Below are 13,549 nucleotides of genomic sequence, written 5' to 3'. Positions count from 1 at the left end.
GTGTAGTTTTATACATCAGTAGGTGCATATATCTATTTGAATGTGATTTTGATATGTCATTTTGCATTAACGAACCAGTGGTGCAACGGTAGCACAACTGACTTCATGTCAGATGATGTGTGTTCGACTCACGCCAGGTTCACTTTTTTTGCGTATACTTTCTTTTGGAGACAACTTGTCCGAGTTGCTTCCATATGTGGAGACACCTTGAGCTAGTTGCCGCCATATTTGAAAGCAACTTGTTCGGAGACAACTCTATCTAGTTAGCTTGAGATTCGGAGACAAATTTGAATTAGTTGCCTTCAGATTTGGAGACAACTAGTTTACTCCACATGGTGGTGGTGGAATTGGTGGTTGCTGGTGGTGATTGGTGGCGACGGTGGCGGTGGATGAAAGTGGTGGTGGATGGACAGTGGCGCTGGTTGTCGGTGGTGGTGGTTGACGGCGGCGGTGTTGATTAGTGGTTGTGGTGGTTGGCGGTGGGCGGCGGCGTGGTGGTTGGAGGTGGTGTAGTGTAGGTGGTGTGGTTGGTGGTGGTGGTCGGTGGTGGTGGTTGGTGGTGGTGGTCGGTGGTGGTGGTCGGTGGACAGTGGTGGTGGCTGTTGGCGGTGCTGGACAGTGGTGGTGGTAGGCAGTAGAGGCTTTTTTTTAAATAGTGGTTGGTGGCAGTGGTTTGTATTACACTATATAGAAAAGGGTATTTTAGTAATGTGTTAAGCTTAGGGGTATTTGTAAAGTTCATAAGGGTATTTTTTGCAAGGGTCTCCATAATAGGAGTATATAGATAATGTTCCCTAAGTTAATTCGTAGAAGAAAGGAATAGCCAAACAAATTATAAATAAGAATAATTTATAATCCTTTATTGTGATCACGTAAGCTAACAAAGCTCTAATCCTTTGTTCCTCGGATCGAAACAAGACAAACAAGTAACCCAGAACCAGAAGGTGCATACAGCCAAGGACAAGAAGCACCATAAGAATGTGACAATAAGTCTCCCCCATAACTCTAGAGGTGTACCAGTAACCTTCTTATAAGTGATATCTTTGGAGGTATAGAAACAAGCAACGCTATACACAAATACTTGAAGTTGAATAGAGAGTAAAATAACCAGCGTGAATAAATTAAGGATTTGGGCTATAGTTAAGCCATAATCGAGCTATCCAGGAGTTTCTTCTTTTGAATAAGTTGTGATCCGTATTTCAGACAAGTAAGCGAAAGCCAGAGGGAGGAGAATGGTTAAGGTGATTTTTGAAAAGATTTTCTTGTTTGATGCTGTAAGTTTGTATGCTTCCTTGTAGATGGCAAACAACCCCATTGATTTGTTTGCTGGTTCTCTATTCATGATTCTTCTACAATCCTAGAGAGAGTGAGAGATAAGAAATTGAAGATTGTTGCTGATGAGAACTAAAATTTTGTGAGGGACTGGAGATGAATTGGATGAATAAAGAAAGGGTGGAATGGGTAATGTATATAGTGCGATGATGAAACTGAGAATAGAATGACTTTCACTTTGGGTGCGCACTGCTTTTGACTTAAATTTTTCTACTTACAGTAGAGTCCCTATTCACACTGCAACTGAAGAAAGTACTGCCATTGCCATTTGCAGTAAAACCTCCAAACGCGTACGTATGCGGAGAAATTTCTCTGAAATTACTTTTTTTTTTTTATCTTAAGAGTGAAGTAATGCCATTGAAGGGAAACCTCGCAAATGTGTGGGCTGAGACATTTCTGAGAAATTTCTTTCTTTTTATCTAAAAGAGTCAAGAGTTGGTACATTAGATGTAATGGAACTTGTCTGATACCTTTCGTAAGTAGGTGCAACAAGTATTCTTTACCATGCATTCAATTTCCATGTAGGTAAGAGGGTTTGGAATGACACCTAACTGTAATCGCATCTCACCGAAACGTCTAAAGCAATCTTCACAGAGACCATGTTTGGCTTAGGCTGCTAGCATAGCAAGTCAACACCACTACATTCTTCTCCTTGGCTCTTTTGAATTGTTTGGCTGCACATTCTTAGAATCCAAGTACACCATAGGCAAATTGTAGTCCCAGCTAATTGCTATGTTCATGAAGATAAGACACAGCAAAACAATAACAGTCCAACAAAACACAGGAAACAAGACTCATTGGAGTCCAATGGGCAGCCGGTTGTGCATCTCATGGAGAGAGAAGGAGCGCAAAAAGTGCTCTATCTGGAGAGGAAAGTTTTCTTTGTTTCAATGGAGACACTAGGTAACACTGCGGGAAAAATGTATGTACCGTCAGTCTTAATTCATCTGAGCTGCAATTTTCAGTAAAACTTATGTTGGCTCACAATTACAAGTTTGATAAGCCCGCGACTTATCAAATACGAATTATGGTGAAAGTAGAGTGATACAAACTAACAGATGAAAGGGTCAAGAGACTCAAGACCAGGCTAGAAACAACATTCACTTCATCATTCATAATAATCCACTTCATTACATTATCCATGTAATTATAATGGATTATAAGAACATTCATTCATAGCTAATAACTACTCACTAACAAACACAATCCGATATAGAAAAGGTTACCCAAACTACTTAATATCTCTTATAGGATGAACTAAATACCAGACATATTGAAGACATTTGCCATTAACCGTGCAAATCAGCCGATTCTTCAAACTTCCAGTACTTGCTCTAACTGAACGTATTTAGGGACCTCTAGCTGAGCCGAAACGGTAGATATGTCCTCGTTATGGTAAGATTTGCAGACGAGGTACAGCACAGTGTGAACAACAAGCAGGAAATGAATGCAAATAGCCACCAACAGATGAAAACCAATTCCCACAACTAGTTTACCCACCAAACACATATTATCATCTCCATAAACAAACAGGTAATAAGTGAAAGATATACCAGTAAATGCGATTCCAAGCAAACCAAAGACAGCACGAGAAACCCATTCTTTGCCATCAATGAGTGTCATACTCTTCCCCAAGGCTTCTCCACCATAGCAATCCTCTTCTAATACGGTGACTACAGTTGCGATGTAACAAACAACCATCGCGTAAGTTAATGTGGAATGTTATAAACACCCCTACTATCCATGGATCCTGCAAAAGTACCCTTATTCATTTATGTATGTACCCCTGATGGCATAATTGAAATATTATTCACAATCATAATTTACAAATTTCCTCTTTTAACCTTCCTCTCCGACTTTGATTCTTGTTTTCTTCTTCGAACACAGAAAAACAATCCCCTGAACCACCGTCATCTCCATCGCTCCCACCACCATTACCATCTCAATCGCCTCCGCTGCGACCAACATCACCACCTTCGTCACATTCTCCACTACCATGAGATAGTGTAATAGTTTCTCGATTTCAAATCGATTTGTAAGGTTTCGGAAAACCTAATTTTGTCGATGATTTTTCTAACTTGAATCATGATTTAAGTATAGATCTACAATTATCTTGTCTCAATCTCGTTATTCTAGCTGGTGATTGGTACAAATCACTATCTGATACCGAAGGAGATGGTGGCGGTGGTGGTGGGAAGGATTATTTGGAACTGTGGAGACATCGAATATAATAACAAACAAAAATTAATTTAGAGTTCCTCAAATTTAACTTCAATCCCTCAGGTTTTATTGAAGCTCAAGTAGTAAAGATGAGGATGTGGTGGTAGTGGTGGTGGTAGTGGTGGTGGTGGCGGTGGCGATTGTCGAAGAAGAAGAAGTGAGAGTTGTAATGGTGAATTGAGAGCAGAAGAAGATGAATCTATATTGTGAGATTGATGATAATGGTTCTGAGTTTAAATGGAGATATGATGCTCGAGCTTTGATTCTAATAGGCAGAGAAGATATTAGTCGAAGAAAATGATGGTGTTTGTCACTGTAATTGATGAATTAGTAATAGGGTTAGGGTTATCAGATGAAGAAGATTCGATGGGATCTATGTTAAGTCAATGAAGATAATAGAGGAGATGAAATTGAAGGGTGATGTTTCTAAAGTTCGATTCGAAATGGGATTTAGTAATTGTTGTTGTTATTTCGAATTTGGTATCCTGAATTGGTTGGATTCGATGATGCGAGCTGCTGTCAAGAATGAAATTGGTGGTCTGAGAAGAAAATTGCAGGTGGCAGTGATGATTGAGTTGATTGCTGGCGCAATGGACACCATATTCTGTTGCATTTCCTTCATTCTTGATGTGTAGCTTTCTGAACTGTTAGGATGTGGTTTACCTCAAACTTCAATAGTTTATTTAGATGCTAAATTCAGATTGCGTTCTAACGCTTAGTATAACAACAATGCTCCATTGCTGGAATTGAACAGATTTCTCATGTTGAGGCATAAACTTGCTTACCTTTGATTTATGTAGTCTATTAACATCTTTGTTTCATTGTTGTTAACAGTGAAAAGGTCGACTTCACTCTGCAATAAGTGTTGCTTACTTCGATAAGTCAAGTTATGATTGAGCAGTGAAAAGGTTATCCGTTTTACTATTAGTACAGCGGAGGAGATCATGGCTGAAAAACTGTACGGATATAGTGTGAGGCTTCAACAGATCCTGGCTGATTTCCTATTGGTTTATGTGAACCACTCCAAATGGCGGTCAGCTTGAGATTGCTGTCAGTATGACTAAAGATAGACTGGTATAAAGGCTTTATCTTGCTCATCTATAGCTCAGGTATTAGAACTGCCTATTTGTTGTTTTCTCCGTACTTTACTTTGATTTTGTATCAAGTCACTCCCTAGTTACTGAAATAAGTAGAGTAGAAAGTTACTGGCCTTACTCACTCCAATATCGCGTCAAGTCAGGACTCTATTTGGTTCATCCATGCCTAATGAATATGTGGATTAAAATAGCTAGCTATTAACTTACAAGATGCATATGAAGGGAATGCACTATGTTCGTGTTTGCATATTTCTACAATTTCTCTTTGAAGTTCTTAAACTTTAATTTTTTTACCTTTTGGAAGAATCACATATTCGGGAGATGGGGTACCGGAAGAGCTGCTGAGTGAGATGTTTGAGAACTTGTTTATCACAGTTCTTCTCTCAAATTTTGTATCTACTTGGTTTGGACTTTAGGAAGTTCTGTTTATATGAAACTTGTTCTTGGACTCTAGATTTTAGGGACAACTTGAGAAAGTTGCTTTCACTTTTGAAGGCTACTTGAGCTAGTTGATTCCAGATTTGAAAGCAACTTGAGCTAGTTGATTCCAGATTTGAAAGCAACTTGAGCTAGTTGATTCCAGTTCGGAGGCAACTTGGTTATGTTTTTGAGTCCATTCATATATCTGAAATTATCTTATACATATATCTTAGAGTAGTTGCGACGAATCTGTGGTGCAATGGTAACACATGGTTGTGTTGAGTTGCTGTTATATCCAGTTGAACTGGTGGAGATTAGGTTGTGTTGAGTTGCTGTTATAACCAGTTGAACTGGTGGATATTTAGGTGAATGTACAGGGTCGTTGAGCTTCCAATTTGCTTTGTTTGCAGCAATGCTGGTGGTAGTGGATGTCGCAGTGTAGGTGGTTTGTTGTGTTAGCAATTGTGGTGGGGGTAGTTGCGACAGATAATATGAACTTGTGTTGGATGCACGCAAACTACTAGGTACGTATGTGTTACAGACTATGAACATCTGTGTAGTTTTATACATCAGTAGGTGCAGTATATCTATTTGAATGTGATTTTGATATGTCATTTTGCATTAACGAACCAGTGGTGCAACGGTAGCACAACTGACTTCATGTCAGATGATGTGTGTTCGACTCACGCCAGGTTCACTTTTTTTGCGTATACTTTCTTTTGGAGACAACTTGTCCGAGTTGTTTCCATATGTGGAGACACCTTGAGCTAGTTGCCGCCATATTTGAAAGCAACTTGTTCGGAGACAACTCTATCTAGTTAGCTTGAGATTCGGAGACAAATTTGAATTAGTTGCCTTCAGATTTGGAGACAACTAGTTTACTCCACATGGTGGTGGTGGAATTGGTGGTTGCTGGTGGTGATTGGTGGCGACGGTGGCGGTGGATGAAAGTGGTGGTGGATGGACAGTGGCGCTGGTTGTCGGTGGTGGTGGTTGACGGCGGCGGTGTTGATTAGTGGTTGTGGTGGTTGGCGGTGGGCGGCGGCGGTGGTGGTTGGAGGTGGTGGTAGTGTAGGTGGGAGGTGGTGGTTGGTGGTGGTGGTCGGTGGTGGTGGTTGGTGGTGGTGGTCGGTGGTGGTGGTCGGTGGACAGTGGTGGTGGCTGTTGGCGGTGCTGGACAGTGGTGGTGGTAGGCAGTAGAGGCTTTTTTTTAAATAGTGGTTGGTGGCAGTGGTTTGTATTACACTATATAGAAAAGGGTATTTTAGTAATGTGTTAAGCTTAGGGGTATTTGTAAAGTTCATAAGGGTATTTTTTGCAAGGGTCTCCATAATAGGAGTATATAGATAATGTTCCCTAAGTTAATTCGTAGAAGAAAGGAATAGCCAAACAAATTATAAATAAGAATAATTTATAATCCTTTATTGTGATCACGTAAGCTAACAAAGCTCTAATCCTTTGTTCCTCGGATCGAAACAAGACAAACAAGTAACCCAGAACCAGAGAGGTGCATACAGCCAAGGACAAGAAGCACCATAAGAATGTGACAATAAGTCTCCCCCATAACTCTAGAGGTGTACCAGTAACCTTCTTATAAGTGATATCTTTGGAGGTATAGAAACAAGCAACGCTATACACAAATACTTGAAGTTGAATAGAGAGTAAAATAACCAGCGTGAATAAATTAAGGATTTGGGCTATAGTTAAGCCATAATCGAGCTATCCAGGAGTTTCTTCTTTTGAATAAGTTGTGATCCGTATTTCAGACAAGTAAGCGAAAGCCAGAGGGAGGAGAATGGTTAAGGTGATTTTTGAAAAGATTTTCTTGTTTGATGCTGTAAGTTTGTATGCTTCCTTGTAGATGGCAAACAACCCCATTGATTTGTTTGCTGGTTCTCTATTCATGATTCTTCTACAATCCTAGAGAGAGTGAGAGATAAGAAATTGAAGATTGTTGCTGATGAGAACTAAAATTTTGTGAGGGACTGGAGATGAAGAATTGGATGAATAAAGAAAGGGTGGAATGGGTAATGTATATAGTGCGATGATGAAACTGAGAATAGAATGACTTTCACTTTGGGTGCGCACTGCTTTTGACTTAAATTTTTCTACTTACAGTAGAGTCCCTATTCACACTGCAACTGAAGAAAGTACTGCCATTGCCATTTGCAGTAAAACCTCCAAACGCGTACGTATGCGGAGAAATTTCTCTGAAATTACTTTTTTTTTTTATCTTAAGAGTGAAGTAATGCCATTGAAGGGAAACCTCGCAAATGTGTGGGCTGAGACATTTCTGAGAAATTTCTTTCTTTTTATCTAAAAGAGTCAAGAGTTGGTACATTAGATGTAATGGAACTTGTCTGATACCTTTCGTAAGTAGGTGCAACAAGTATTCTTTACCATGCATTCAATTTCCATGTAGGTAAGAGGGTTTGGAATGACACCTAACTGTAATCGCATCTCACCGAAACGTCTAAAGCAATCTTCACAGAGACCATGTTTGGCTTAGGCTGCTAGCATAGCAAGTCAACACCACTACATTCTTCTCCTTGGCTCTTTTGAATTGTTTGGCTGCACATTCTTAGAATCCAAGTACACCATAGGCAAATTGTAGTCCCAGCTAATTGCTATGTTCATGAAGATAAGACACAGCAAAACAATAACAGTCCAACAAAACACAGGAAACAAGACTCATTGGAGTCCAATGGGCAGCCGGTTGTGCATCTCATGGAGAGAGAAGGAGCGCAAAAAGTGCTCTATCTGGAGAGGAAAGTTTTCTTTGTTTCAATGGAGACACTAGGTAACACTGCGGGAATTAGAGTGGAAGAGAAGAAGAGAGGAGGTTATAGATCTTGGATTCATTTATCATCTGAGATGGCTTTTTGGGTAGTGGATGCGATGGAAGAAGCAATGGATACCAGTTCAGAGAAACGAAGATGGGCAAGAAGGGAAGGAGAATCTTCATTCCTATGTGAAGTAAGAGACAACGAAGCGGGGAGATATTTTAGAATTTCAAGAGTGAGGAGAGGAGATGGACCTAGGTCTTATGCGCTGTGCATTCCTAATGGTGATGGAAACTATTATTGGGGAGTCTTATTAAAGGAGATGCAGAGAGTTCTCAAGGAAAACAATCAACTTTTAGAAGATTCACTCAGAAAACACCTAACAGATCGGACTTTCAGAATGTTTTACCAAAGACAGTTTTGAAGGAATCTGTTCACAGGGGGCTGATTAAGATGCATGGGTTTGTTCGCTGGCAGAGGGTAGCGAGGGAGATTTTACTTCAAATGAACTGAGACTCGTTTTTGGATCTTGAGATCATTGATGAACAAACATCACAGATTGCACTTGTTCAGGATTATTGGACACAGCTTTGGAGACCAAAGAAAATAATAGTTGATGATTCAGTAGTTACTTTGTCACAGAAGATTTTATCGTCAGAATTATCTTCTCAGGAAGGGGGGAGGATGATACCAGCAAAACTGCATCATGATGTCATTATTCCAATTCAAGCAATGTCCAAATTTGATAAGTGGTTGAAAATACGTGGAATTCCATCAGTTCTGGAGCTACAAGTTATTCAAGTCCACTGGTGAGTCGCTGGGAGGATTCAAGGATGTTGCCGATGGAACTTTGAAGAAGGAAAATTTGAATTTCTTCAGAATATCCGTCAAAGGTGATTTTTCTAAAATCCCGGCGGTGATTATGGTGGAAGACGGTGACCAGAGTTGGGCAGTTTCTGGGACTATAAATTCGATCCTAAAAATAAGGCAAAACTACAGGAGTATCAAAGACTCTTATCGGAATTTGATCGCATGCAAAGGAGTTTGAATTCAAATACAGATACTCAGGCTATTATTGGGCCAAAAACAGTCCAAGTAGAGAACTCGGTCACAAAGGCTATGACTCAGGATTTGCGACGAGAAGCATTGGCTTATATGCCAAAATCAAAGACTTTGTCGAATCCAGTTCAGCTTTCGTCAGCAGAGAGAGAGTCACAGGAAGGTGTGTACTCGCAATCTGTGTCTCTAGCTAATATGGCAGCAGGAGGAGGCCTTATTGTAGCTAATGGGACTGGCAACAATAATACGATTTTTGGGAAGGATGGAAGTGTAGATGTAGTTCCCATTTCTCGAAATTGTATGGTTGTGCCTACCAGCAATTCGTTCCAACTTTTAGACGATGCTAGATGTGAAGATGAGGTGCCTACATCATCTAGGTTGGACCTTATTGACTCGGTATTGGCTGCTGAATCACTCGGTTGGAGTAAGGTGGTTGGATGCGAAGTAGGAGAACCCAAACTTTTAACCAATGAGTTGAACTCAGTCAGTCAGGATTATTCTCAACAGGAATTTGTCAGAGGTGAAGAGGGTGTACCTGCAATTGCTGTAGAGAATCAATCTTTCCTGGATGCAGACAATGGGTTTAACTCCTCAGTTACGCCTGACGACCTACAAATTGTCTTGCATGAAAAAGGATTATTGAATACTGCTTCTACTGAACTAGTACAGGACTCTATGCCTTTACAAGTAGCTCATTCAAGGGAACTCTTCAATGTTATGGAAGATCAAATTGTGATCAAGCTAGGGAATTTGCAGGATATCAACATTGACTCAAATGAGGTGATATTCTCGACTTCCAAAATGGTTTTCGAGTTATGCTGTAACCTAGGAGGTATTGATCACAAAGAAGAGAAGCACGCTAAGGCAGTAATAGAGGAAATACTGTTTAAGTATAGAGACCGTTACAAGGCTCTTGCTGAAGGTAGAAGAGTCCAAGACAGTTGTGAATCACAAGACGGAGAGGATGATGCTGAAGAAGTTAACTCAAGGGACTTACGTATCACTGATGGGATCTAAAATTCTCAACTGGAACATAAGGGGGATAAATTCCTACAATAAACAAATTGCAGTCAGGGATTTAATTTTAGTTCATAAGTGTTTGGCATGTACGATTCAAGAAACAAAGCTAGTTAGTATGACTAGCTGGTTTGTTAGACAACTTTGGTTTGATGATGAATTTGGATGGGAGTTTCTGCCATCTCAAGGAACTGCCGGAAATAGTGGTAGTCTGATGACAATTTGGGACAACTCTTTGTTGGAGCTTTTAGACAAGAGATTGGGCGTTAATTCAATTTCTTGTTTGTTCAGGTTTAAAAGAAATGGTTTCAAGTTTATACTCACCAATGCATATTATCCGTGCAATTACGTAAACAGAGAGCTGTTTTGGAATGATTTGTCTGAAATACGACAGTGGAATTCAGAGGCATGGTGTTTGGCAGGTGACTTGAATGCAGTTCGTAGTGATGAGGAACGAAACAGGTCTGGAGGTGAAGTAAGAAATATGAATTTTCTCAATGATTTTATTATGGAGCAGGAGTTGATAGACCTTCCTCTTCACGGTGGAGCTTATACTTGGAGTAACAAACAAGATGAGCCGTTACTGTGCAGAATTGATAGATTTATGGTTTGTACAGGTTTTGATTCAAAATTTGCAAATGCTACTCAAACTACACTGGTTAGAACGTGTACAGATCATAATTCTTTGTTGTTTGACTTGTTTACAAATGTAAAAAGAAACTCAAACTTTAAGATAGAGAATCATTGGCTACAACACCTGGAATTTGTGAAGCTGGTGGAGCAATGGTGGAAAGCTATGGAGTTTGAAGGGTCCCCAGATTATGTTTTATTCAAGAAACTTCAAAACTTGAAATTTTTCATTAAGAGGTGGAGTAAGGAGACGTTTGGTGGAGTGAGGAAGAAGGAGGAAGAAATTACTGAGAAGATCAAGGTTTTGAACTTAGCAGAGGAATCAGGTAACCTGTCTGATGCTCAGTTGGAAGAGAGGGAAAATCTTCTTGTTAATCTTAATACACTGAAGATAACGAGAGCCAGAATGGCTCACCAGAGATCTAAAGTAAAGGACTTCAAAGAAGGTGATAAAAATACTAGATTCTTTCACAAGATTGCGAGTGCAAAAAGAAAAAAGGAATTGTATTACTAAATTGGAAGTGTCAGGAGTGGATGGTTTTAATCAAACGGTGATCAAGAATGAAATTCAGCATTACTATACTTCTCTTTTCACAGCAACTTCGACAGTTAACGCTTCTTTTGGTAATATGGAGTTCAAAAGAATAGATGCGGTCCAGCAAAATTGGTTAGAGAGACCATTTGAGGAGGAGGAGGTGACTGCAGCAATAAGGAGATGTGGAGCTAACAAAGCTCCAGGGCCAGATGGTTACAACTTGGAATTCTATAAATCTTGCTGGAGCTTTTTGAAATTGGAGGTTTTGGCGGCGATAAACGAGTTTCACTGTAAAGAGAAATTAGATTGGCGTTTGAACATGGCTTTTATGAAGCTTATACCAAAGAAGGAAGATTCAACAACAGTTAGAGACTTCAGACCTTTGAGTCTCATAAGTAGTTTCTACAAGATTATTTCCAAGCTACTGGCGGAGAGGATAAAGGTGGTGATGCCTAACCTTATATCAAAGGCACAAGGTGCATTTATAAAAAATAAGAAAATCTTGGATGGCATTCTAATTGCTAATGAGTGTATTGATAGTAGGTTATGGCAAAAGAAGCCTGGAATCTTATGCAAGATAGATATGGAAAAGGCATTTGACAATGTCAATTGGCCTACTCTTTTTTCTATTTTGAGGAAAATGGTTTGGGGGAGAAATGGATAAAATGGATAGAATGGTGTGATAAAGGAGCACAGTTCTCTATTTTAGTGAATGGCGAGGCTATGAATATTATTAGACCTTCGAAAGGAATACGACAAGGTGACTCTTTGTAACCTTTTTTATTTCTACTAGTTGTAAAGGTGTTGTCAATGTTGCTAGATGATGTTGTAGTAGAGAACAGAATTGGAGGTTTCCAAGTTAGGGAGGGTGGAACAACTGTGTCTCATCTCCAATTTACAGATGACACAATTATCATGCTTAATGCTACTATTGTGGAGGTATGAAGATTGCTTATCATCTTGTTTTTATTTGAATTGATGACGGGTTTAAAACTTAATCTTGATAAGAGCTCCATGACAAGCATAGGGGCAGATGAGTTTATTGAGGTCTTAGCTATGGAGTTGGGCTGCAAAATAGACTCACTACATATTGCTTATCTAGGTATGCCTATTGGGGCTACGAAAAGAAGTGTATCAATTTGGGATGTCATCATTGAAAGAATGAAAAAGAAGTTAGCTCCTTGGAAGCGAAAATATCTAAATAAAGCAGGAAGAATTACACTTATTAAAAGCTCACTGGAGAGTATTGCAACTTATTTTTTATCAGTGTATCACCTTCCAGTATCAGTGGAGAGGAAGTTAAACAGCATTATGAGGAGATTCTTATGGGGGGAGGATGAGGAGAAGCGGAAGATGAGCTGGGTTTCATGGAAGAAGATTTGTAAGTCTAGAAGAAAGGGTGGGTTAGGCATCAGAAGTCTGTGTTTTATCAACAAATCTCTTTTGGCAAAGTGGCATGGGAGATTTTGTAAGGAGAATGAAGCTTGGTGGAGAAAGCTTATGTGTGAAAAAACTAATGCTGAGGAGCATTGTTTAGTTCCACTCCAAACGAAGGAGCCGATAGGAAGAAGTATGTGGTATGATATTCTTAAAGCTAATCGGGATTTCTATAGTGTTGTGGATTTGCAGGTTCGGAATGGGAAGAATACAAGATTTTGGCATGACTGGTGGAATTACAAAGGTGCGCTTAAGGATAAATATCTTAGACTATACAGGATTAGCAAACAAAATTTTGAGACTGTAGAGAACATGAAAGGAGATGCGTGGAATTTTGTTTTTGCAAGAGAACTAAACCCAGTTGAACGTATAGATCTGTTAGAATTGAAACACGATTTAAGGGCTGTGATTTTGGTAGCAGATGAGGAAGATTTCATTGAAGGTGAGTGCTCTTCGAAGGCATTATATTTGAAACTGACAGAGAACGAGGAGGATTGGGATTGTTATGAAACAGTATCAAGTAAGATAGTTCCGCCAAAAGTGATCTTTTTAGTTTGGGCAGGTATGCATGAATCAATCCCAACCATGGCAATGCTTCAGCACCAAGGTTCGAAAAACGGGTCACGGCCCAGGTCACAGGTACTAGGCGTGACCGTTATAACGTGTTTTGACGGGTGTGAGCACGTTTTGGGTCAAAAACGCGTTATATAGGAATAAAACGCGTTTTTTTGACGTTTTTTTAAAATAACGGGTGTGATAACGGTTAAATAAGAAAAATAAATAATTTGTGATCTGAATTTCCTATATAACGGTAATTACAGCTGTGAAAACGGTTACAACGGGTCTAAATAACGTTGTTACTACGTTTTTTCATTTTTTTTGGTTTAATTTATTTATTTGATTTTTTATTTATTTGTTTATGGGTTTTTAACATACAAATTTATGGATATCTAGTAAAATTCACAACCCTAAGTCTATGACTTATAACAATGCATTGTAGTTATCGTCTACCGACAATA

The 13,549-nt window shown here is 39.4% G+C and overlaps 1 protein-coding gene and 1 long non-coding RNA gene across 2 annotated transcripts; both read left to right on the top strand.

Annotated features, from left to right (window-relative positions):
• The first annotated feature begins 1,925 nt into the window (after positions 1–1,925).
• On the top strand, positions 1,926–8,695 carry LOC113331145. Its single transcript, XM_026577898.1, has 2 exons — positions 1,926–2,235; positions 7,870–8,695. Exons 1-2 carry the CDS (start codon positions 2,163–2,165, stop codon positions 8,274–8,276), a joined length of 480 nt encoding a protein of 159 aa, XP_026433683.1. The 5' UTR covers positions 1,926–2,162; the 3' UTR covers positions 8,277–8,695.
• LOC113331146 lies at positions 4,089–6,067 on the top strand. Its single transcript, XR_003350738.1, has 3 exons — positions 4,089–4,661; positions 5,480–5,593; positions 5,703–6,067. It is a non-coding gene; the product is annotated as an uncharacterized LOC113331146 (long non-coding RNA).
• Positions 8,696–13,549: the final 4,854 nt, after the last annotated feature.

This window comes from Papaver somniferum, unplaced genomic scaffold, assembly GCF_003573695.1.
Source record: "Papaver somniferum cultivar HN1 unplaced genomic scaffold, ASM357369v1 unplaced-scaffold_125, whole genome shotgun sequence".
Taxonomy (NCBI): Eukaryota; Viridiplantae; Streptophyta; class Magnoliopsida; order Ranunculales; family Papaveraceae; genus Papaver; species Papaver somniferum.
This window is presented reverse-complemented; position numbering and strand designations above follow the sequence as displayed.

Coding starts and splice junctions, on each gene's coding strand:
- LOC113331145 (XM_026577898.1), top strand. CDS start 2,163: ATGGAGAGAGAAGGAGCGCAAAAAGTGCTCTATCTGGAGAGGAAAGTT. Junction 2,236..7,869: donor TGTTTCAATGGAGACACTAG/GTAACACTGCGG, acceptor TGGAGACACTAG/GTAACACTGCGGGAATTAGA.